This window comes from Euprymna scolopes, chromosome 45 (assembly GCF_053919585.1).
Source record: "Euprymna scolopes isolate OS-2025 chromosome 45, ASM5391958v1, whole genome shotgun sequence".
NCBI classification, from domain to species: domain Eukaryota; kingdom Metazoa; phylum Mollusca; class Cephalopoda; order Sepiida; family Sepiolidae; genus Euprymna; species Euprymna scolopes.
The window spans coordinates 59,396,508-59,424,191 of record NC_136526.1 but is presented as its reverse complement, the minus strand read 5'-3'; the positions used below and the strand labels follow the sequence as shown (position 1 = coordinate 59,424,191).

The following is a 27,684-nucleotide window of genomic DNA, read 5'->3' as shown; positions in this document are numbered from 1 at the left end:
TTTCCCGTCACTCACCCAAAGATGGCCAGTAAAATCAATCCCAGTGTGTTGATAGGGGACTCTGAAATCGGTACGGTGCGACGGCAGGGCAGCAGCAGCATTCGGCATCACTGGCGTTGAATTATAACGTTTACATCTGGCACAAACAGCCAGTACCTTATTCACAGCTTGTCGACCCTGCGGGACCCAATAACCGCTTCGCCTCAACTCCGCTAGAGTTGACCCAGTTCCAAGGTGGCAACACCTTTCATGACAATCTAAACTGATGAGTCTGGTAACAGGATGATGTTTCCCTATCAGAATGGGGTTTTTAACTTCATAACCAAAGTGGGAAGATTGGTTGATTCTTCCCCGAGATCGAATCAAACCGTCAGGGTCCAGAAAAAGATCCAGAGCACGAACCTTAACTGGCATGGGTTTACCACTCGGCTCCTTTAGGTACTCCACTTCCACAGGAAATTCTTGCCGTTGCACTGTCTTCATAAGGTAGATCGCTGCCTTAGAGTTGTAGTCCCATTGTCGATTAAATCGGATGGCTAGGAACTTAAACACCAAGGCAGTAACAGTCAGTAAACCAGAGAATGAGGAAAACCTCTGAAAAGGTATGGCCGAAGTGTACTCTTGATCATGGATCAAAGAACAATTTGCTGAATTGCGGGTCATTCGCTGGCATATCTCACTCAAACAGGGCATATCCTGTCCTGGCCATTGAGATATTCCTTCGCATAGCCAGGAAGGGCCTGAACACCAAAATTCCATCTTGGATTGGAACTTTCTCAATGTTAATCCTCTTGTTAACAAATCCGCCGGGTTGAGTGTACTATCAACATATCTGAAGAGAGTCTTCAAGCCATAGCGAGACTCCAACTCCACTTTCATCTGCAGAATGTCTTTAAGTCTATTTTTTGCAAAAACATTTTTGCTAGCCATGTTTTGAGATAAAATCCAGGACAAGACCACCTGTGCATCCGTGGCTATACACAAATTCTCGGGAACAAATCCTTCACAATTGTCCAGGATTGTGGGGAGACACTTGAAGGCGAGGAAAACGGCCATTAGTTCCAACACAGGCAAAGTCTTGTCCTTCATAGGTGCCACCTTAGCTTTCGCAAATAATAAGGATGACCGACCATTTTGTATGATATACACGGCAAACCCATATGCTTCCTTGGACGCGTCGCAAAACAGGTACATATCTCCAGGCAGCCCTGCCATAAGCGCCTTGCGCAAAAAACGGAAATCACTCAACCCTGAAAGGTCCCTGGCTAGCTCTCTCCAATCGCTCAAGATCGCTGGCTGGAGTGGATCATCCCAACCTGCACCATTCTTCCACATGGACCTGATTAGCACTCTACTGCGGATAGTAACCGGGAGACATAGGGACAACGGATCGAAGACCTTAGCTGACTCTGAAAGAACACCTCTCTTAGTTGTCACGTCAGGATTGCACTTTACCGGAGCGACATACAACTCCTCCGAATGTGGGGAGTATCGGTAGCCCAGTACTCTCTCCCACTCCTCTTCATGGATACTTAGAGTACCATCCTCCTTCATCCTATTGCGGAGCGCCTGACTGTTTGAGTTGTATGACTGGATAATAAAGCCCCCTTCCAGCAAACGCTCTCTAACAAGGGAATACAATGTAGTAAGCTCAGTCGCGTCTGCCACGGATGCCACAAGGTTATCCACATAAAACCGGTCCTCCATCATTCTGCGGCAAGCATCTTGAGGATATTTTGCCGCATGCAATTTTAAGATGCACCCCAACACAAATGGGCTGGAAGTAAACCCGAATATCAAGGTGGTATAGCGGAAGCAGCGCAAACAATTTCCTTGTTTAAGAAAAAAGCAAAACCGGTTCCTATCCGCCTCCAGCTTAAGCCGAATCATTAGGAAGGCTCGGCGAATGTCTGCTAGTAGCACATAATTGTTGGCTCTAAAGGCCAGCAACAACTTTAAGATGTCCCCTGTTAAGTTAACGCCAGAATATGCTGCTTCGTTCAGCGATAATCTATCTCCTGTCTTCAAACTACAGTTGAACACTGGTCTTATCCTGGTAGTTGCCGTAGGGTCCGACTTGAAAACTGGTCTATGTGGTATCCACACATATTTGTCGAACTCCTGAGGGGAGACAAAAATCTCTTCAATTATACCGTCCTCCTGTTGCTGACGAAACACCTCCAAATATTCATCATATATTTTTCTTTTAGTCAAGTTTGCTGCTACCCGGTCTAAAACATGCAAGGAAGTTGCATGATTAGAGGGGACTCTGGCTAATCTATCGTGATGCCAGGGGAGCTCCACATAATAGCTTCCATCCCGAAGCTCTACCGTTTCCTCAAATCGCTTCATCTGAACTTTATCGTAATCAGAAAAGTCCTCCTGACTGGGAAGCCCCAGAGATTCCAACGTAAACATTTGTTCTAGTCCTCTTTGTACCATACTGTCAGGAAAGCACTCCGCCATGGGATCCAGGTATGTTGATTGTGTTTCAAGGACAAAACATAAATGTGATGAATCGACCTGGGGGGTATGTTCCATTACCGAATTAAACGAGAGGTGAGTAACCTCAGAGAGGGGCTTATCTTCCAAGAAAAAAGAGTCCACTGCTCCAAACGGGACCAATCCAGGCGGGGTTGCAAAGGCCCATCCATTCAAACACGGGATCAGCTTTAATGAGTCCAGGTGTTCAATCAGGTCTAACCCAATTATTCCCTTGATCGGTATTAAATCCTTTCCGGTCTCAAACTGGCCGGCCAAAGCATATTTTGCATCCTGAAAGACACGCAATAGAGATTCCAGGTTGGCCACTCGAACCGACAAGTCCATACCATCGGCTACCAAGACAGGAGATGTCATAGTCCTTCCAGAACCCAAGTCAACTCCCAGGACTACCTCTGTGAACCCACGCTGACACTCACCTAGAAAGGTAGACAATCTCAACTGACAATTGACACCAAGGGTTTCGATTGGGCACAAAGTTCTCAGTACATCTGCCGCCAGATATGTCCGCCCGCTACCCGTGTCCAGTAGGCAATTCACTGACACTGTCTTTGGTCCACAAGAGAATGTAACTGAGAGAATGGGTGGCAACGTGCGGGAATACCCGGTTGAAGTTGCATTGTTCACATCCACATGAAAAGAAGGAGTAATAGCGTTCCCCCTACCAAACTTTTGAGACGTATTCTGTCTTACTGTTGATGTAAATGCAGTGGAGACACCGCCCTTAATCTGCAATCTCTTTATTGCTTCTCCAGTTAGCCTCAATATGGAGGACAAAGGTGGCACCCGTCTATTTGTTAGCGCTATTATCTCGCCTTTCAGTTCGAGAGGAAATTTCCTAAACAGAATCTTAGCCATCAGTCTGGCTCCGCCAGAATCGTCCACAGAAAAGTCACACGAAAAGGAATTCCCCAGCTCTTCCAACAGCGATGCCGTCCTGGTAGCGAAGTCCCCCAGCTCAAAAAGGGCTCCACCTTTCTTTGGTACATAGTCCAGAATATCCTGGAATATTTGGTCAATGATTTCATCCAGGTCCAGATACTCCCTCTTCAGTATAGTCATGGCTTACTAGTAATTGGTGTCAGTGCAACTCAGGTGATTTACCAGCCTCAAGGCTCTGTCTGAGAGTGAACACTTCAAGAAGTTCAACCTCTCGGCATCATTGGCCATGCCGATCACGCAGTTCTCAAACCTAGTCAAGAAGTTTCTGAAACTCATGCGGTCGGACTCCATTTCCTGTCCGCTAAATGTAGGCCCTGTGATCTGTATACGTGAGGGTTTAACAATGAAGGAAGAACCTCTCCCGGTAGTTGCAGAAGCCCTTGAGAACTCAAAGGCAGATTCCGAGTAAGGGCTGGGCTCTGGCTGTCGGTATGCTTGATCCAAATCGCCCAAGTCTTCATAATAATCCTTTAGTTGAGGCAGCCAAGCACCCTCAATCTCGGCAGGTGTACTCTCATCAAAGGAGCCTAACTCCAGCTGTGTGATACAAGTCTCTAACTCGACAATGAATTGTCGAATCTCCGTCCTTAAGAATGAGTACGCCGATGGCCTAACTCCATCACGACACATCTTCAGTCGTCCCTGAATCTTCTGGGTCAATGACTCCCTTCTGCGTAGGAGCTGCTCTTTCGTGACGTTCATGACAGTAGTTAACCGACGAAAGAGTAAGCAGCAAAGCCTTTGCAAGATGCGGAAAAAAAACTATTTAGAGGGTAAAGTAGATTACCCGGTGATAGCGTAAGCTCCGAGGGGTTGCAAAGGATGCCCTATGCGACCCCCCCTACTGGGTCGAGTAACAAGTTTTGTAGTACGGCGAGCAGCGAGTAACTAATTTGTGCCAACCGTTCACCAGTAAGTCGTTAACAGGACTGGTGCTAGTCAGAGACACAATTCTTTTATAACAGAAGAATAGTGCCTCCCCCTACTCCTCCAAGTCTATAAGAGACTCGTTCTCTCAACCACTCAGATTAGAATTCCGCCCTCGAGGCCGGCGCCACCAAGTAAGCAATCTCCTTTTTTTTTTTTTATTTTTTTTTTTCTCACAAAACATTTGTTTATCTTCTTCAAACTGCAATTAATAATTAATCTTTGTAATAATTTAATTAAGTTTTAATATTTACTCAGTTACTTAGAAATAATGGATTTTAATAAATGTAATTTCGTTTTAAAAAACAACAACTTGATTTTTCGGCCCTTTTTGGCGGTGCCTAGTTTTAAGATTTACACAGTTTAATGATTAATAATGTTATAAACGTTTGTATATTAAATATGAAATACGGTTTTAGTGAATGTTCTTTTGGTTACCTACGATCTTCCATACTTTTGTTCGGTAAAAAGAGACAAACAAAATATGAGGGGGGGGCTACAAAATGCTTAATATTTGTGCAATAATATTTTCATATTGTTTTTAACCTGGCGATAAAATAGCTGACAAGAGTGATCTTTATATGAAAACTTAATGTTTAAAAAAATTTTTAAACACAATTAATTAAAAATCTATGTTGTAACGGAACATTTTGAAATAATGGAATTTTAACCGTTTTAATCTTTTAAAAATTAATTAATGTTTACGAAGCTTCATTTTCTATGCAATTCAACTGATTATAGTATATATTAATTCGAAAAAACACTATTTAAAAAACAAAACAAAACACAATAATATTAAGTTTATATCAATTTTTTAATTGCAAGTTCAAGGTAAATTTTTGTTCAATGTGTGTATTTAAATTTTTTTAAAAATAAATATTTTTTTTACTTATTTGAACTCTTATGTTTCATAATAAATAGAAATTTCGATAGATTTAAATATATTTTATTCGAATTTAAAAAAAAAACAATAAATATGGTGGGGGCGCACTAAAAATATTTCCCCTCGTATATTTTATGAAAACTGCATTTTATATGTAATTTCATTCTAAAATGGATAAGTATCGAAAATCTGACCATCAGTTGATTTTTGCTAGATTTATTAAATACGGGTATGTTTTCACGTTCGGAATGTCTACTACATGGGAACGTTATTTTAAAGCGCCAATTATATGAACACGATTTTCGTCTCGCAATTTCATTGTTTTCATTCGATGAAAAAAAATTATAAAATTATTACTGGTTTATTTTGCCCTTCTTCTTTTAAATGGTACAAAACTTATATTGATAATATTAATTTATAATAAAGTTACATCGTGTTACTTATAGGGTGGGGTAATAGGTGTATCAGAATTTTTGTAGGAATTTTTGACACCCCTAACACGGAACTGCAAATAAAATATAAAAAAACTCGTAATTTCTCTTTTAAAGGTGGGTTGTTCATTTTCTTTATGGATTATACTTCCAAAATACACTATTAAAGTTGTATAAAAACTAATAGAAATATTAAAAAAAAAAAAAAATAGTAATGAAATTAATTGAATGTTCCGAGTTCAGTATTTTTCAATTTTTAAACTTTAAAAATCTATCAACATTTTTCTATTGATTCTATTTTTACGATATTTTTAGGGTCAATGGGAAATTTTATGCTCTTTCCAATAAATGGAATATAATATTTTAGACAAACGTTTTTTTTTTTATTCACATCCCACCCCATTTTCAAATGTCTATTAAAAAGTAAATAATTAATTTATGTACCAAAGTTTTATATATCACAAATTGAAGATAAAAGATCAATAAATAATATATTCAAATTTAAAACAAAACAAAAAAGTAGTGTTTTTTAGAAATTTACCTGTAAAGTCCGAAGTTTAAAACCTTTTTTTTTTTTTTTTTTAAACACGTTGTTTGTTTTTTGTTTTTTATGAAACCTTGGTCCTTGCTCCTTTAATTGAAAAAAAAAATTAGGGCTTGAATTACATTTTTCGAGGAGTTATAAGCTTCGAAAGATAGCGGGTGGATTTATTCAATAGTTTTCACGAAATTTCTGACATTGCTAGTGGGGTAGTGGTGACTTTTGGCAGTCCCTAATAGTCAATACTCAATCACATATCATTTATTGATAATATTAATTTATAATAAAGTTACGTCGTGTTACATATAGGGTGGGGTAATTCTGTGGTGACTTTTGGCAGTCCCTAATAGTCAATCACATATTATTTATTGTCCTTTTATTTATTTACTTATTTATTTGGAAATGTTTAGCTGGTTTCCACCTTAACATTTTCGGCAAGGCTGGAGCTTAGGTAGATGTATCAGAAGTCTTTGTCTAACGCAAAGCAACAAAACCTTTTGACTAAAACGTAAAGCAGAGGTTAGGTTCGCTAGTAGGTGCATCAGAATTTGGGGGGAATTTTTGACACCCCCTAACACAAAACTGCAAATAAAATATAGAAAAAAACTCGTGTTTTCTTTTTAAAGTGGGTTGTTTATTTTCTTTATGGAGTAAACTTCCAAAATAAACTACTAAAGTTGTTTAAAAACATAATAGAAATATTATTTTTATTTTTTAAAAAACAGTGTTTACAAAGTACCTGCGTGCGTTCAGGCAGCATTTTTTTTTTTTACGTAATGAAATCAATTGAATTTTACGAGTTAAATATTTTTCAATTTTTAAACTTTAAAAATCTATCAAAATTTTTCTATTTGTTCAGTTTTTACAATTTTTTTCAGGGTCAATGTGAAATTTTATGCTCTTTCCAATAAACCAAATATAATATTTTAGGCAGACGTTTATTTTTTATCCCCCCCCAATTTTGAAATGTCTATTTAAATATAAATGATTAATTATGTACCAAAGTTTTATATATCACTAATTGAAGATAAACGATCAATAAATAAAATATTCAAATTTAAAACAAAAAAGAAGTGTTTTTTTGCAAATTTTCCTGTAAAGTCCACAGTATAAATCCTTTTTTTTTTTTTAACTACGTTGATTTTTTTTTTTTTTAATTCGAACCTATGTCTTGCCTATATTGTCCAGTAAGTAATGGACGATGACGACATTTTTTTCTATTTCATTCAATTTTTTTTTTTTAGATATTTAAAAAAAAAAAGATTTGATTCGATAAAGAAGAATGAAAATATATTAAATCAAAAAATTATGTATTTCTTTGAGAAATGAAAAAGAAAAATTCATCAAGTGTTTTTTTTTTTTAAGGCAAAATCGTATATGTAAAATTTGCCTATTTTTAAACTATGGGAACACATATTTCTCCTGGCAAAAGGCTAGGTGACTAACACAAATGCGTGGTTTTTACTGCCTTCTGTCCATCCGTAAGTAAACAATGACAAACAGCGACTTCCGGTTTTTCGCTCAAGATGTAAAAATCATTGCATCATGGTATTTTTTTCAAACAGTCGGTTAAAAAAATTATTTTATTTAAAAAATAAATAGAATTTAAAATATAAATATGAATAAATTCTGAACAATGAAGAATGGAACTAAACATTCAATAGTATTTTTATAGGTAAGTGATTTTTCGAATTTATATTGATTTTTTTTTAACCGAAGTAAGTAAAATTCAGTGGATTTTCTGCAAATCTTTTTTAAAGAAAACCAATTAAAAAATACAATATTGCATGATTTGCTATTAAACCTGTTATTTTTTTTTAATTGGTCTTTGCTCTTTTAATTGAAAAAAAAATTAGGAATTGAATTACATTTTTCAAGTAGTTATAAGCTTGTAAAAATAGGAGGTCGAATTATTCAATTTTTTCAGCATTCTTAAGACCAGTTTCTGATACTGAGTTTGCTAGTCACAAGTTGAGTCGAGGAGAGTTCTTTGTTCACAATACGAGATACACGTCAATGTTCTCTATTTGCATGTTTTAAACGCTTCTCTCACTCCTCCCAGTGACTCGCTTTTTATACTGTTTCGGGCACATCTAATTTGCATATACCACACAAAACTGCTTGAGATCTCCGTGTGACCGGAGGCTTTAAAAGACAACAGCCGCCATCTTGGGGCCCTTTATTTTTTTTTTTTTTTTCTGTCTTTCAGCCTACTGCTGAGATATTCTCGCCCATTTCTGAAGTAGGTCCTCTCTAAATCTATCACACTCCCTCCTGATCTCATAATCACCGAAATGGCAATGGGGTGGTAATGCATGCCTCTTCTTCACTTAAGCGCTTGTCTGCAGACTGGGGGTTGAAGAATACCGCTTCTGCTGAGAGGCTACCGATATCAGAGTCACCTTCTGAGGGAGCTGCTGTGAACCAGAGCTATGTCTCAGTGGTCCCCGACTTGGAGTCAGACTCGCTCCCATTGTTCACGGGTAGCCATGCTTGTGTTGTTGGCCGTAAGTGACAGGGCACACGGTCGACACACACTACGTGCTTGCTGATCACTTCAGTGATGCATCCAAGTCCATACTAAGTCGTACATTTGCCACGTGATACAGCATCCTTTGGGGTCACGTTTTATAAATAAACTGCTTCAGACATCGCACAGCCTGCTCAATAATCTCATTCTCGCTCGGTACCGAGGCACATCGAAATAGCAGATGTACTCCCCAGCCATCAGCAAACTTTCTGAATTGTTCACTAGTGAAAGCAGTGCCATTGTATCTCAGTTGGGGGGGGGGACGTTCAAGGAAGATGCTGTTTAGCTGATGGATGACTGCCGCTGTATCTTGCTGGTAGAGTGGCCGCCATATCACAAACCTAAATGGGCCGCAGTCAATGAGCGTTAGGTAATCCTCACCGTTGTGGTGAGTAACATCTATCGTCAGCCAGATCCAGTGGCTCTTTACGTCTAGTTTTCCTTTTTCCCAGCAAACGGATGCCGGGTGAATGAATTGGCAAGCCACGCAGCTCTCAACCATTCTTTTAACGTCTGCCTTTTGTACTTCAAGGTAATCCAACTTAGCAAAATACAAGGTTCGCTTGATCCCTAAATGTCCACTCTGGTGGTAGACTTCCTTTATTTGATCAAACTGAGCAGAACACGCAGCTGTGGCGCAGGCCGGTTGTATGGGTTTGATGGTTCAATCCATCTGCGGTGAACTCTTGTTAAACAATCAGCCTTGTTAAGGCTGGATCTGACCAGGGAGATTTCAATTGACAGCGCATATTCTTTTTTGATCCTCATGATGGTATCAAGCCGCTATTGGATGAGCATCTCGCTCGTAGCTTTAGTTTGTATTCTGGCCTTCCCAGTAAGGGTGTCCGAAGTCCACTTGTAGAGACAGGCAGAATCTGTAAACAGCCACAGGGTAGTCGACTTCCAGAGGATCGCGAAGTTTATCCCCTTGATGACGGCATCAAGCTCTGCCAGATTTATATGCTGGGAGTCCTGTTCTGGGTGTAACCAGCAGGCATCTTTTACCACAGCCCCACCATCGACTATTGATACACCTGTGGCAAAGAGCTCGCATCAACCCACACACTCAGGTTTCGGCTGTCGACACACCCTCTGCCTTAGGCAGGGTCCTTCTTGTGCACTCTGGTGAGGACTTCCTCCAGCATTGTGCTGAGAGGGGCGTTGTGTAACACATCGTCCCATCCAGTGGTGATTTCAGATGCTCTTCTCTTTATGAACGCCACCAGAACACGAAGCCACGTTTCTTTGTGTGACATCGTGGGGTATGTCTGGGACTTCATTTCCTCATTTCCAATGCAGGATGCCGTCTTTTGCCCGGACCTGTAAACCGAGCACCTGTGTGCCATCCTGTAGTCTCTCTGGCTCCTTACTGAGAAGTGCAAAGTTGTGGAGATGCATCTCTACACGCGTCGCAGATACAACCCCTTCATTCACGTACACGTCATCAATATATGCAGATGTTGCCTGCCTTATGCATTCATCCTGAGCGAGAATGGTGTCAATAATCGTTTGCATAATTGATGGCGCCACGTTGGGTCTGAACCCTATACGGTTTAAGCAGTATCTCTTCCCTTTAACCAGAACTGATAAAGCCATAGTGACTGATATACACGCACTTGAAGTTATGCCTTCTGAAGATCAAGCATGCACACACCAAACCCTGCTTGCCGCCATTCCCGTAATTTATCAGCACACATGTCTGCGCATCCCTATAATCGAGCACCGGCCTCACTTTTTGTTTGTTTGGCTGCCAACCGCCATTAGTGGAATTAAACACTTTGGAGGCCCCAATGCCTTCTCAGGATAAGGAACCAGCCATCCATTGTCGATCCAGGTCTGTAGTTCCCTATCATACTCTAAGCGAGCTCCAGAGGAAATCTTGTACTCTGCCACTCTTTTGAACAAATACTCTGGCGGTTTTTCGTCAGACCACTTCCAAGCCAGTTCAGGACTTTGTGCACTGGTGGAACTCTGCATAAAAATCAGGCTTATCGAGGGTGAATGCCGTGCAATTGCACTCTTCGTTTTGGGAGAACATCACATTCCTGTCTCCATATACTATGACTCCACCCAGCTGCATAATTGCGTCCGTTCCTAAGAGTAAATCGTACCCAAGTAGCTCTCTGTCCATAATCAGAGCTTGCACGGCTACTTCAGGCCTGCTACCAATGCTTATGTGGATGACACCTCTCCGCAAGAGGACAACGAGCTCCCACCTACAGTTAACACCAGCGTTCTTGTCGTTTTCCAAGTGTCGCAATGTTCTTTGTGCACAAGTGTCTGAGCACAACCCGTGTCCACAAGGGCGTGGCACTTGCGCCTGTTAACGAGTATGCTCACTGCAGGTAGCGCCTTGTTTAATAACGGTCTAGGGAGAAGACTGGCGCTGTAACTTCCTCCCAGAGCGTGTTTCTCAGACAGGCGCCAGCCAGGTGTCCTCAGTTTTTATATTTGTGACGCCGTGGTCCGCTAAGCTTCTGGGTCATTGACTGTGACGAAAGGCAATCACAGGCTTAATGGTTTGGGCCTTCACGTTTGAAGTAGTTTATACGTCTGGTGTTCTCGCTGGCTGTAGGTAGTGGTGTAGGTGCACCTGCGACCTCTCGTGAGCCGCATCTATCAGCCGCCGCGGCAGTACTTGCTCCACTTTGGTTACCTCGCACAGCTGACACATTAATTTTACATACACTAGCCATTCTACCATTGGAACGTCCATTGCTGCGCCACTGAACTTGGGGATGAGTCCCAGATCAAACTGTCTGAGACCCATGATTAGAATACAGCCGAAATAGCTTGTATCAGAAGTTTTTGTCGAATGCAAAGCAACAAAACTTTTTGGTTAAAACGCCAAGCAGAGGTTCGCTAGTCACAAGTTGAGTCGAGTCGAGTTCTTTGTTCACCATGCGAGATACAAGTCAACGTTCTCTATTCGCATGTCTTAAACACTTTTCCCACTTCTCCCAGTGACTCGCCTTTTATAATGTTTTGGGCACACCCAATTTGCATATACCACTAAAAACTGCTCGAGATCTACGTCTGACCGGAGGCTTTAAAAGACAACAGCCGCCATCTTGGGCCTCTTTTTTTCTTTTTCTGTCTTTCACCCTGCTGCCGAGACAGATTCCCGCCCATTTCTGAGGTAGGTTCTCTCTATGCCTATCACAAAGGAAAAAAAATGTTAAAAATATGAACATTTTTCGAATATGTTATGCCTACGTGCAAAATAAAACAAAATTAGACCCCCAGCCAAAAAAGAGCTTTTCGTAGGATACGACAAATATAATCCAGCTTATTACATATATTGTAATGAAAAGAAATCCGTAAAAACAATTTTGACACTGCAAGTGAGATAACTCAGGATATTCCAGATCATAATAAACTTTAATCCATCTATAAACTCAAATCAATTTTGTGAGCACGAGTTGATGAGTATAGAACAAATGAATTTATGATTCCTATGAGAAAGATGAAGATAATTGCAACAGCCAACTTAGGGAGCAGATAACCGCTACGAGTAACAGGACAAATGACAGTTGGGAAAGCAGAAATTGAAGGTACCAACTGAGACAAAAATAACTACTCACTTATTTAAAAAAATTATGCAACAGAAATGATCTAAGTGATGAAGAAGGTATAAATTCCTGTGAAACAAAAATTATGCATAGGACATATTATGAAGCCATAAATTCCTCAAATGCAGACAAATGGAAATTGGCAATGAAGTAGGAGATGGATTCTTTAAAGAAAAACAATACTTTTACTCTGACAATTCTCATTGAAAACAAAAATGTGATTGGTGATAAATGGGCGTATAACATTAAGAAAGAAAAATAATGATGACTGCAAAGCAAGATATGTTGCCAAGGGATACAGTCAGATAAAAGATGTAGACTATTATGAAACATATGCACCAGAAAAATGACCATTATTTGAATCCTAATGGTACTTTCTGTGCAGGATGGGTTGATAATTCACCAAATGGATGTCAAATCATTATACCTAAATGGAAAAACTCTTTAAAAAATTAAATAAGTCACTCTATCGACTAAACAGAGTGGGAAAATCGGAACAGCTTATTAAGAAAAGAAATTCTCTAATAAAATTTCAACCAAAGCATTATTGACCAATGCATGTTTGTGAAAGTTGATGATGATATCTTGATCGCTGCAAATAATTTAGGTACAGTAACGGAAGTCAAGACCCTACTCAAGCAAAAGTTTGATATGAAAGACTTAAGTCAAATCTCACGATCTCCTGATGTAGACTTCATAATCAAACCAAATGAAATACAAATGAACCAACAGGCATATGCTGAGAAAGTGATTGAAAAGTTTTATATACTAGAATGCAAACGCAGACTAATATCCTGTTAACAGAAATTATTTTTTCAAAAGAAGCAACTGCCTTTGATTCTACAAAATACAGAGAGGCTATAGGAAGCTTAGCTTATCTATTTACCTGTACCAGGCCTGATATTTCATAGGTCGTAAATAAATTATCACAATTTAATCAGAACCCCACGGGTGAACAGTGGAATGCAGTGAAACATGTATTCAGATATTTAAAGGGAACTTTAAATTTTTGCTTATCTTTCAGGAAATGTGAAAGCTACCTAAAGTCAACAGGATCTACTACGGATTGGGGAAATTCTGAAGACAGGAAAAGCACATCTGAATATAGTTTCTCTCTAAATGAGCAAGGGCCTGTTATTGCCTGGAAAAGCATAAAGCGGTCTAACATAGCTTTATTTACATGTGCGTGTGAATACACAGCAATGATACCAGCCATACAAGAAGGTCAGTCACACAATTGATAAACGAAATGGATAATACAAAGGAATAGAATTGTTATATTGCATATCCCTTCATATTAACAGAATCAGCAGGAGCAGCAACATCGACACAAATAATGAGCCCATGGGAAACTATAAGAGTAGAATTCCGACTGCAATACATTATCAGCTTCGATTTGATACGTCAGCAATTTAACCCATCAGAAGCAGCAGCTAGCCACCTGAAAACAGACAAGGCCGCCAAGCAGCAACTTTGTCCTGTCGGCAGCGGATTCACTTAACAGTTAAGCCAGCGGCAAACACTCACTGTGAGACTTCATTATTGTAATTGAAAATATATTAGGTTTGAATGGACCAAATCTACTATGATTTAATGTTGAATTTTCTATAAAGAGATAGCAATTACAGGGGTCTGTCTGAATGGGAGAGTAAAATTCTAAAAGGGGGAGACCAAGAGGATATATTCAGATATTAGGATTGAATTCTTAGAGAGAGGGAACAACGGTTACGAATAAGTTTGCATTTAGGCTTTAAGAGAAGAGGATCAAGAGGTTTCTATATTCAATTCATAGCGAAGTCACCAATTGTAGTAACTCACTGCAGAGTAACTAATTGTAAGATTTTGAGTCAGTGTTAACGAATTCATAATAAGGATCTATAAATTTTAAGCACCATGGTTGTGTGGTCGCCGGATCATTACAGTTTAATTTAACGAGATCATCGATTAAGGGTTTCACCACTCCACATCCTCTCATAAAAAAATATAATAACTTTGGAAAATAACGACATTTGAAAAAGAAAACGAAATCAATTTAATAAAATGAAATAAACAACATTTATTTGCGTGTTAGGAATATTAGTTTTAATCGTTCCAACATAATTGTTTTCTTGTGTGGAATGCTCATTATGCAGGATCAGTGCAATCAGGATTTCGTGAAAAATCTAAAGTTACTGACTTTTATGATCAGTGTCACACGTGTCTTAAAGTTAATGTGGTTATTTTCTGGAAAAAAAAAAAACAGTCAATAATTACGAAAGTGAATGCGTGTGTTTGTGTTCATCTCATAAGAATAGAAGTTTTAAAGAAAATTATAAAAAAGAGAATTGAATTTTCGTTTGTGGTGCTCACATTCCATGATGAGAATTAACGTTCATATGCAGGGCATGCATATGCAGAACAGCGTTTTGATGTCAAATAATGACGGATTTATTCTGAACATATCCAGTTTTTGGAAAAGCATGAGAAGAAATGACTTTATTTTTCGCGGTAAATCTTTGTATACAGGTGTTCTCGAATGTTGCAGCCTTTTTTCTGTATTTCTTTGGAAGTAAACGTAAGAGAGATTCTTTTGTTTATGCATGTGTGCGGTCGTGTCATGACGTCATTTACTTATGTGTTCTTTATACGCGTGGCTTAGAAAAATGATCACTTATTCTGACCGTATGTAGCAGTCGCTAATTAGCAGAATGTGATATTTTGGAACAATTTGTACAAACACTATTCTTTAAATTCTCTTTTTATTACTTTTATCCGCCCTAAAGTTAAGAATACCTCGTAAAGCGTTTATTAAACATTGCGTCGTTCAATGATAAAAAGATATTTGCTATGTCTGTAGGTGTAGCTATTTTGTTCACACATAAAAAATAGAAATTTTGTTAAGAAAAATGGCTTTGGCATTTCCATTAATGATATGTTTTTACTTGTGCTGTGATCATCAATTTTTTGTGTTAATCATCCCTGGCATTATGTTCATGAGTTCTATAAACCCTTAGGCAATGCTGGCTGTTAATTTTTTAACACCGGTTCTATTACAAACAACAACAAGAATGGTTTCTTCAAGAACTATAGAATGCTTCTTTGCCCTGCATTATTACATGAATGAAATGAATGCTTGAATGCTTGTATTGTTTTTGATGAAAAATTACCGCTGTAATTTGAAACAGGTATGCAAGGACATGTAATGTAAAACATATAAATAAAAACTCCTTATGTGTTCTAATAACACCCTAAAATACTTTTTTGATTCAATCCTTAGCATGGGCATACAAAACAAGATTCGTATATTTTTGGAATTCGATATAAAGCGATACAAGGGAGATAAGTAGTAAAATGTTTGTTCACATTACATGTGAAGTAAAAAGCTTTCTTACACCTAGGGATCTCTACTGCGAAGAGGTGGGCCTTTAGCTCCTTGTTGGGTTTGTCGGGGTAGTCACGTCGAGGGGGTACAAGTGCTTGTAATTCGTCAGAGCATTCAATATTAAAGTACTTGTAGAACAGGCAGAGGGATGCAACATTTCGTCAGTGGGACAGAGGCTCTCTTTTGAACCCTGTCCAGGAGTGAGAGACAAGCAGCAGATGCACCAGCCCAAATGTGACAACAGTACAATGAAATGAAGCACGCTGAAACAGGATCATATATTTACATATGTACAAGGAATATTTGTTTACATATAAAGGTTACGAATGTTATACAGTGTTTGTGTGTTTATACAATAGCATGCATGTAGATAAACGTTCGTTGCGTTTATGCATGCATCAATGTATGCGAGAGTTCATACGATGCATGTTGGAAGTTCATTGTGTGTGTGAGAGTTTGTGAACTTATACGAGTTTCATTCTTATCTTGAGAAAGTTAAACGTCCTGTCGAGGCGTGAACGTAATTTGTGTGCAACTCTCATTGGAGGTTCGAATAAAAAAAGACGTGTTGTCACAGCGACGTCTCAAATGGAAAGAGAAGGAAGAAAGAGAGAGAGAGAGAGAGAGAGAGAGAGAGAGAGAGGAACAGAAATGTAAACAGAGAACGCCCATCTGTTGGGCAAAAGGAAGATTACCACAAGAGTGGTAACCGGTGCGTGCGTGCGTATGCATGTGTGTGATAAACACATGTTAGATCGTGTTCCTATATATGTTTCTTTATAGTGAACAAATTTCGCCCCATACAATAAGTATCAACAGAGGAGTGTTATGGCGTTAATTCATACAAAAAAGTGAGGAAGAATAACAGACCTGAATAGTTCGATCTCTTAGAATTTGAAAACTAATGAAAACACACAGTCACTTATGCAATATGCAATATAAAGGTTAAATTCAATAGTTCTATCAAGCAACGACAGCGATCAGTGCATTCCATTCTTATTGAAATTATTACGGAGTCACTGGTGTGTGGTGGTGCGCTGTGATTGGATGAAAAACAACCAATCACGGGCTGACATTCTAGTTTCCTCCCCGACCCCTAATTGCGTGGTCCCTTCAAAGTTTCGTTCTCTTTTGTGGTTGGGACGTGTCTACGACTACATCCATTTCGCCAGCTCTCCACTATCAGAAATACGGGACCCGCGAGAAGTTCAAAGCCGCAATAGCAGCACACACCAAGGCCGCACTTTTCTCTTCTCTTTGATACCAACTAAGGACACAGGAAAGATTTAACTGATAAATGGATATATCTGTAAGATAAGTTTCCCGCAAACCCAACTGGTTGCAATACCTTTCTTTTCCTTTTATAAATACAGTTTTTATAACATTTTACTCTGTGTTTGTATTTCCTTTCTTTTTAACGTCGTCACGTTACTTTGTTACCTCACACGTTTGGGAAATCCCAATATTCTGGAAAGCTTAGAAGTAATCCAGACAATTTATAAGCTGCTTAACTTGTCCATATTACAAATACAATTTTGCTTATGACATGTAAAAACGTTAAAAACAATTTCCCTGATTTTAAAAATGAATTTTGTTTCTTGCATTTTCTACTCCTCCTACTCCAGTTGTTCCTTGAAATCATTTTCTCTTTCAATTTATTTTTCAATCTTTATTTCGACTGTAATACTACTTGTTTGTTGTCTTACATTGAAAAATTTATTTTTACACTAACAATCTCTGACAATGCATTTCACCAAAGAAATTACTTCCTCCTCCCAAACATTACCTTCTCCATCAACGATTGAGCTCGAAGTAATTACTTGTTTCCTAAAATAATTTTAGTTTAATTTGTTTGAGAGAATAACACAAAAATATAGAATAGAAATTTTATAGAAAAGCAAAATTCTTTTTAATAATATTTGTCAAATAATTTTTTAAATGAATATGAAATAAAACGTTTATTTATTTTCTAAATTTAACAAAGTCTCATACAAAAATGAAGTCAACAAATCACCAATGCTGTGTTTTTTAAATAAAAGATAATTAACAAAATCTCATCCAATATAGGAATTATTAAAGGAAGGACTTTTTAACACGACACAGTTTCAAATCGGTTTTGTGTTAGAAAATATCTTATTCTGACAAATAACCCACTTTTTTCACGTCGAGAGCACTACTTATCAAGGCTCGGAAGTCACTCGGGGATAAGGGTTATTGTGTGAACAGTAATCAATGGGATAGTATTGTAGTAATCGTTAGTATTGGAGATTTGATAAAGTTGTAGTCAGGTGGGAAACAGGAAAACGGAAGAGAGTTCCACAGGCGTGCACTTCTAAGAAAGACGCTTTGTTCATGGAATCTATGTTTTGATTTAAGCACAGATAAAGAGTGGGAAAAATTACTGACTGTGGTTTCAGCTAGATGGGTGTTCTTCGTGAAAGATTGGTGAGGGGGGACTAGAGATTGGAGCTCGGACGAGAACTTGCCATGGAAATAACGATAAAACAAAGACAGGCTCGCAACGTCTCTTCTGTGATATGTCAAGAGGAATTGCTCCAGAGATTCGCTAATCCTATGATATATAACTGTATGCTCATCTGCGGTAGATCTTGCAGAACGGAAACCATACTGTGTGTCAGTAAGAAGGTTATTTCTGCTGAGGTGGCTGACTATTTCTCTATTTAATATGGATTCCAACAACTTTTAGGGAATTTCCCTAATAAAATAAATAAATAACACAATTCTATGAACAAATGACAAACAACTTCTTCAACTTAACAAGGGAAAGGTTTATTCGCAAAGCGTACTTTAGAAAGAAAGGAAGGAAGAAAGTAGAGTCGGGTCTCCACTGCCTTACGAGGTAGTTACAGCCAGTGGCTGTCGTCAATACTTTTAGTAGGGGCAGCGAAGCGAACAGACGTCTAGCACCGTTGAAGGCTGGTAGCGTAAGAGCAAGAGTTTTCTTCTGGAACCGGAAACTGTCTGGTCCCTGGGGGTTAATTCGTATTCATGTGCAAGTCCTCAGATTGGACAGTTTAAGGCCGCATCACTCACTCAGTGGAAGCGAATGCGCGAGAAAAAAAGGGGTCTATTTGTGTCTGCCACAAACTTACTCATGGCACACAGGAGACTTATTGGTCTGTACTGAGAGGGAGATGACTTTTCACCTGACTTCTTAAATACAGGGCATACTGATGAGGTTTTCCAGGGTGTTTGAAAGCATTTCTCCTTAAGGCAGCGCTTAAACAGTTTCGTAAGTATGGGAGCAAGTTCTGGTTGAAGCTTTTTTAACACTATAATTGGGATACCGTCAGGGCCACTTGCTTTACTTAAATCAAGGTTCTTGATTAGCTTGGCGACCTCATGCACGGATATTTGTATGTTACCTAGCGTGTTCTGTGTTATAGGAGGGAATATGGGGAGTTGCTGGCCTTCATCGCAAAGGGTAGAATTAGCTGCAAAGTTCTTGACAAATGGTTTGGCCTCGTCTGATGCTGACGAGATGACCTCAGATCCATTGATCATGGTTGGGATAGAACGCACGCTTCTCTTCAGGATCCTGTTTGCTATTTTCCCTTATGTTGGTAGCCATGGAAAAAGTGATTTCTGCGCGCGATGGCAACAGCACATTCTGAGGAGATCCATGGCTGGCTATTAGGTTTTTGTTGGAATTTTTTGGATGGTATGAATCGGTCTATGCTTACAAGTAACTATTCAGTCAGGTCTGATACTATATTGGACACATCCTTTTTAAACATAGAATGCCGAGGTAGATCAGATATGAATGTACGGAAGCTATCCCAGTAAGCCACAGAGTATCGATACACAGTACGCTGGAGAGGTACATCTGAAGACTTATATTTCGTTTTTATCTTAACTGATACAACGGAGTGATCGGAGGATCCCAGGGGAGGTAGAACGAAACATGAACATAGCTCAGGGGAAGTTGTGAGAAAAAGGTCTAGAAGGCTTGCATACTGACCGGTAGTATTGGGCCCACGGGTGGGTTCGTGAACAACCTGAGTAAGGTCATAGGCAATGGCAAAATCATCACAGAACCTGTCCTCATCATCTGTTTTATTAGAGTGAGTCAGCCACTCCACATTATGGGCATTGAAATCACTGCAAATGTGAAGGTTAGCCAAAGGATGAGCAGACAGGATATGCTCAATTTTTTCAGATATACTATTAAAGATAGTAACCCCACTGTTGTGGGAGCGATAGAGGGCAAATATAAATGTGGTGATGTAAGCAAGTGCAACTCGGAAGCACATATAAGGTAAATTAGTGTCTTACCAAACAGAAAAGCCATCTTTAATGTAGGCGGATATTCCATGCCCATGGCGATCCTGGGTGTCAAATTTAGATATTCAGTTAGAGTATCCTTTAATTATGAACTCATCTAAGGAAGTAGTCAGCCCTATGCCAGTTTCGCTTAGAACGAATATGTCCAGTTTCGTCTCCTGCAATTGGGTTTCAACCTCTGGAAATTTGAAACATAGACCCCTGATGTTGGAGAAAGAGACATGGTAGAAGGGGTCTACGTTGGAGGATGGGTTCTAGGTTTATTCGTGTTTTTTTTTAAATATTTAATGTAGAGGTTTTGGAATTTGTGGAATAGGTCGACAGACTTGGTTAGAGCAGGACAAAGAGGCAAAGTAAGGGAGAAAAAGACAATAATTTTTTGTAGCACATGAAAAGATAAAGCTATAACAATTACCCACTAGTATGGCATCGAGAAGCCCCACCAGAAACTACTGCATGGTCCAGAATCCATTCACCAAATGGCAATACAGCAGCCCCAGTACTTTGCAATTGCTGATAGGACAGCCTCCTTAGTGGTTAATCCAAGGTTCATGTCCCTGACTATCAGGTGGATAACGTCAGCCCAGATGAAACGTTTACCTCCAGCACCCTTATTAGTGACATGCCCACAAGTATAGGCATAGAAACAGATTTCCGATATCTCAGACTACTGTTCACGAAGTACGACCGACCTGAAAAGCAGCTTTTTCTTCACCCTTTGTCAGATACTACCGACCTGAAAAGCAGCTTTTTCTTCGCCCTTTGTCAGATACTACCGACCTGAAAAGCAGCTTTTTCTTAACCCTTTGTCAGAAAAATCACTCATTGGAAATGAGGACTGAAGAACAAAAAAGAGAAGCGAGAGTTACTAGAGCTGCCGATAACACATCCACAGTGCATTATCTACTCTCCATTAAAAAAGGTTTAAAGGACTTACTAATACTTACTTAGTATAAGTCCGTAGCTCTAATTTGAAATTAAAGATATTTGAAGATAAATTCCCCTCCCATATTTACTTATATTAAACAAGATATAATAAAATAAATAAATATAATAGAGTTTAGCACACAAAAAATACCGGTAGGAAATTATTTCGATGTGGAAACATTTCCCAACATGGATTCTGAAAAAGGGTACCTTATATAGGCGGCATTGATTACAGCGTTCAATTTTGTCAGCATGGAAATAAAAAAAGAATAAGGTATATATACTTTCAGATAATGTTGTATAAATCATAAATTTTATTAAAAAAACGTTTCATTTTTGTAAGCTTATAAATATTTGAAAGAAAATACACAAATTCATATACAAATACAGAAAAACTGGACACATTTTCTATGCAATTTGGGTTACATTTTATGTTTCAGTTAAAGTATAAAGGTATAATAAGAAATATTATTTTCCAAATAATTTTCTTGCATTAAATAAAAACTTGATTTCTGATTAGTTCAAAAGATCAGCCATAAATTTTATAAAATGTTCAAATTACATTATTTTTGTTATAAAAACGATTTTTATAAAAAATGTCCATATTTTCATTTAATTCAAAAAGTTCATTAACTTTGTACTGATTTAATTTCTACAAATTGTGATTAAACATATGCACCAACAAATTGTTCCAAATGTTTACAATGACATTATTTTCCAATCGATTTTGTCTTAGAAACTACTTTCTTTTATTAAATAGATGAAACCAACTATATATTTCCAACAGTAAAACGGTAAAAAATTACAAGTTTTCCATGCAAAATGAATTGTATGGACATTGGTTTCATGCTAATAACATTTGCATATGTGTAAGACGGTCATACACTAAAAATATGTGTTCAACTGCATTGCAACATAAAGTTATTAAAACAATATATGATTGCTTTGTAGCATCAGAATATTAAATTCATTTGATATAAAGAACCACATAATGTCTGTAAAAAGTAAAAGTTTTATAAAAGAATATGATTTTCTTTACAATAAATATTCACATGCAGCATATTGGATTTCTTATAAAGAGATGCCAAAAATAATTAACTAAAATGTTTTCATTTTAGTATACACTCGCATATGTCGTGACATGATTCTTTCCTTGTAAAAAAAAGAATTATATATTTGCAAGAATATGTTTTTTCAGTATGTGTTGTTATATTTTCCCTTTCAGCTCTGTTAAGAACAGCATCAATAGGGACGCTTACTTCAACTAGTACTGCTAGTCAGAAATTATATAAGTTGTCAATTCCATGTTTTTTTGTTATTCTGGAATCTGTCCAACATTTGTTTTACCATTGTAGATATTAAATTTGCTTCTGGCATTTCTGGCTATTTTATTTTTTCTAGCTATATCCCGGATCTAATTGGCATCAAATTTGCTAGGTCTCTCATCCTCAAACAAAGGCCTCCAATACTTAAGGATAAGATTTTGCTTTTTTGGTCGCTCTTTTTCTAAATTTGTTCAATTGATTCTGGAGCTTCCATTTCTATGCCAATGGAATTTTTTGTGTGATTTATTGTTGTTTTGGAATTGAGGGAGTGTTTTTCTGACAATGTGTCCTGCAGCATATATGATTTGGTTCAACTCAGTGAAAGATATCCTACGAAGAACAAGTCTTTTGAGAGCGACATTTATGTTTTAAATTACTGCCTTAATCACTCTTGAGGCTTGGATTTCTTGTCTTTCTTCCATGTTCATTAGTTTTACTTCCTCTAAGACATTACAAAGTTCTTCCTCCGATGTAAGTTGTTCTTAATCTGCCTCTTTTAGTTGCTGAAGTGATAGCAGTGTCCCGAGTGTTGATAGTGGTGTAGAGAACCAGGTTTTATGGATGGACTTTAATTCAGTAATTATAGTCATCTGATGATGGTGGTAAATCTATGCTATTTATGACTTTATATGGTTAAGTTCAGCCTCACTAAACAAATATTAAAAGTTGCGCCTTTGTGAAGTAATTTTGCTTGGTTGAGTATTTCCCTTGGCTTGATAGAAGAATATTTTTCTCCATGTCTCGTTTCTGCTTTTCTTTTGTGGATTTGGCTTGAGCATAGTCCAATTTTCTCCTTTCTAGCCTCTTGCCTTTGTTTTTTTTTTCCTTTTCCTGGATGAGAAGATAGTTAATTTCGACATTCCTTCATTATGAAGGTGCATTCTTCTAGTATATATTTTTCAACCTAGGCAACCAGGGATCGAAGGCAGGCAACTGGCGTAACTTTCTTTTACTCAGGGAGGTTAGAATTTTTTATTCTCTCGAGAAATCTGATTTGATGTTTTGCTCCACTTTTCAAATTTTGAATAGTGGTAGCAACACAGCAGTACCTTCCTTTGACTAGCGGTAGGGAGTCAGAGTCTTTTTTCAAGGCTTCATGGGTGATCTGTGTTTTCCTCTGGTATTGCAATCTTGTAGCTTTCAGAGAAATAAAGGTTTGCACCATTGCTTTCCTCTTCCTATCTGGTGCAGGAAGGAGTTCGGGGTCTTTTTATCCAGGCTGCCAATCTGCAAGTATTTTCTCCGTTTTTACTTTTATTCATTTTGTCTCCCCTTCTTTCTTCTAGGGGGTTGGACATCCAACCAGATGTCTAACATTATCACTATTTTAGTGAGTCCAATCAAGAGATCTTTGTAGGATTTTAGGCGTCCCTTTCAGTGCACTCGTTTGTATTTCACTTACACTTAGTTCACCGAGTATACATTCTAAGTACTTTTTGAAGTCCTTTTTCATAAGACCAGTTGCTCCTATGATTATTGGTATAATTGGCACCTCTTTTAATTTCCAATTTCGTTTCATATCATGCATAAGTCCTTCATATTTTGTTATCTTTTCCCTTTCAGCTCTGTCAAGCCCTGTATCATTGGGTACACTGACCTCTATTATAGACGCTTTTTACTTGCTCTGTCCCATATCAGTATGTGTTCGCATATGGATGACCAAGCTGTGTTTTCTTGTAAAAGAAGTGCCACATACTTCACAAGAATGTGGTTTCTCTCCAGTATGTATTCGCATATGTTGCAACATGTGTTGTTTCCGTGCAAAAGCAGAACCACATACTTCACAAGAATATGGTTTCTCTCCAGTATGTGTTCTTATATGAATGACCAAGTCGGGTTTCCTTGTAAAAGAAGAGCCACATATTTCACAAGAATAGGGTTTCTCTCCAGTATGTATTCGCATATGTTGGGACATGTGTTGTTTCTGTGCAAAAGCAGAATCGCATATTTCACAAGAATATGGTTTCTCTCCAGTATGTATTCGCATATGATTAACCAATTTATCTTTTTTTATAAAGGAAGAACCGCATATTTCACAAGAATATGGTTTCTCTCCAGTATGTATCTGCATATGCTGCAACATGTGTTGTTTCTGTGTAAAAGCAGAACCGCATATTTCACAAGAATATGGTTTCTCTCCAGTATGTATTCGCATATGATTGACCAATTTATCTTTTTTTATAAAGGAAGAACCGCATATTTCACAAGAATATGGTTTCTCTCCAGTATGTCCTCGCATGTGAATAACCAAGTTCGGTTTCGTTGTAAAAGAAGACCCACATACTTCACAAGAATATGGTTTCTCTCCAGTATGTATTCGCATATGTTGCACCATGTGTTGTTTCCGTGCAAAAGCAGAACTGCACATTGTACAAGTATATGGTTTCTCTCCAGTATGTATTAGCACATGTTGCAACATGTGGTGTTTCTGTGTAAAAGAAGAACCACATATTTCACAAGAATATGGTTTTTCTCCAGTATGTGTTCGCACATGAATAACTAATTTGTTTTTTTTCATAAAAGAAGAACCGCATATTTCACAAGAATATGGTTTTTCTCCAGTATGTGTTCGCATATGAATAACTAATCTGTCTTTTTTTATAAAAGAAGAACCGCATATTTCACAAAAGCATGGTTTCTCTCCAGTATGTGTTCGCATATGCATGACCAATTTGTCTTTTTTTATAAAAGTAGAGCCACATATTTCACAAGAATATTGTTTCTCTTTAATATGTGTTGGCATATGTATTGCTAAACATTGTTTACTTTTAAATGAAGAAGCACATATGTCACAAGAATAGAATTTATCTTCAGTATCTAATTTAGTGTTTGGTTTCAAAGTAGACATATTTACGATGTTTTAGTTTTGTTTTTATATTCTTCTTATGTTTTGAAATATAATTGATTATATATATATATATATATATATATATATATATATATAAGAATTGTGTGGACAGATGATTAGGTCAATGAACTTCACATTTACAGAGTAATCAAAACAGAAAATATCTAATAAATTAGTGACTGTGTATATATATTATAAGACGATTGTTACATATATATATACATATATATATATATACATATATATATATATATATATATATATATATACATATATATATAAACACAAAATGTATGCTCCTCCGTGTGCCAGTTTACTATAAAACCAAAAGAATCCATATAAAATCAATATTTGATGTGGATTGATTGATGAATACTCAATATATATGGTAGATCCAGTAGATGTTTATGCATTTTATAAGATATTTAAACCTTACATATTAACATAATGTACATAAATTCTCACAATTCGTTTTTATATAAATCATTATCTGTGTATTTTAATTGATAGTTTTAACAAATCAACCATTTTTGCAGCTCATTATTAAAATCTTATAATTTTTTTTATTATTTTACAATTCACTGCATTTATAAAACTATCAATGAGTCCAAAAGTCATATGGACTTGCGATAATTATTTCAACTTGTACCACATTTAATAAACCTAAGAATAGAAGAAACATACTCAGTTGTCAGGATTTTTTCCATGATTTTGATAGAATTTTATTTCATAAAAGTAAAACTCGTATAGTTCAGAAGGATTTTACTTGTTTTTCAGCTTTTAACTTTGTGCAATGTTTATTGTATTGAATGCTGGGTATTCTACAAAATAAAATAAAGACAAATTTCATTAAATAATATAATTTTATACATGTTCTTTGCAAAATACTAAAATGTTTAGGTGTATACACAGTTATTTTTAAATGGATACATAAGATAGAAACGTCTGCATTGTCAGCTTAAGGCACAAATAATCAAAATTTTATAGTTTATAAAAATGATTCTTTTGGAGAAGCAACAATATTGTATTTATGATCTTTATTTTGCAAAACGTTTAGACTTTTGTTCAGCAATGTAAATAAATATTTAAATATATGTTTGAAAATTTGAAGAAAACAAAAGAATATCTAAGTCACCATAATTTCTATTATATGCCTTGTTTGGGGTGAAAATATAATAAAATAATGATCTTATATGCCATAAAACAAAACCAAATAAAAATCATTCATCTTTTCCACAGGAAAAGAATGGAAATATCTTATATGCATGTAATAAGTCTGGAAATTATTTTCCTATCCTTTTTTTAAAAAAAACTTTTTCATATACGTCACAAGATATTTCATTAGATCATATATTTACGTGTGCTAAATGATGTGTTTTTGTTGAAAATTATTTTCACTTAAATCAGAAATAAATAAGTATGATTTTGAAGAAACTGTGAAGACATCTCAAATTCTTGTAACAGTTTTATCCGTATTAATAATAACATTCAGTGTAAAATTAAAAAATGTAATAAACAGTCATTATTGATGGGAAATATTTTAGCATACTTTAATAAAATATTTAAAAAACATACGTTATATTATTTATATTTTTATGACTTGATTATTTTATAAAAATTAGCTTTATTTATAAACATATACAAGTTTTTTTTGTTTTTTTTTACACATTGATCACCACTTATCAAGACTCGGAAGCCACTCAGGGATAAGGGTTATTGCAAGTACATTACCTTAGTGTGGAGCTTTGATGAAGTGTTTACTTAAGGGGCGGTTCATTAGGAATTTGTTAACATTAGACTTGAAGACATCCAAGTTGTAGTCCGGAGGGAAGCAGGCAGACGGAACAGAGTTCCACAGGCGTGCAGTTCTAAGAAAGAAGCTTTATTCATGGAATCCGCATTTTGATTTAGGCACAGATATAGAGTGGGGGAAATTTTTCACAGTGGATTCAGCTAGACGGGTGTTTTTCGTGAAAGATTGGCGAGGGGGGACCAGAGATTGGAGTTCAGACGAGCATCTGCCATGAAAATAACGATAAAACAAGGATAGGCTCGCAACATCTCTTCTGTGGGAGAGAGGTTGCAGGGAAGAGAAAAGGGCATCCCCCACTAAGTCACGAAGTCTATTTTGTACTCTGTCAAGGCAGAATAGGCTGTTTTTAGCAGCTCCTGCCCAGATATGGCAACAGTATTCCATCCTTGGACGTACTTGGCTTTTATATAGATAGAGAATTGCATCAGTAGTGAGATATCGTCTGGATCGGTAGAACGATCCCACCATTTTTCCAGCGACCTTGGCAACAGACTTGATGTACGTGTTCCATTTCAGATCAGGAGTAAAGGTCAAACCCAGAACCTTGTCAAAACACGGGCCTCACCCAGACGAGAGCTATCCATCACAATTGATGCCAGCTGGGGATCAGAGCGTTGATGATGTAAGGATAGGAGTTTGGTTTTGGATGCATTAAAGGTAACCAACCACATCTTCCCCCACTGAACCACACCCTCAAGATCAGAGGAGAGAGAATCAGAGAGAATTTTGTCATTTACAGTCTTTGATGTGTTGCCGTAGATGGTCGTGTCATCAGCA

At 37.3% G+C, this 27,684-nt stretch overlaps 1 protein-coding gene across 1 annotated transcript; it reads right to left on the bottom strand.

Moving 5' to 3' along the window:
- Positions 1 to 21,353: 21,353 nt before the first annotated feature.
- On the bottom strand, positions 21,354 to 25,094 carry LOC145269780 (uncharacterized). Its single transcript, XM_080125499.1, has one exon. It carries the CDS (start codon positions 25,092 to 25,094, stop codon positions 23,862 to 23,864), a length of 1,233 nt encoding a protein of 410 aa, XP_079981625.1. The 3' UTR covers positions 21,354 to 23,861.
- Positions 25,095 to 27,684: the final 2,590 nt, after the last annotated feature.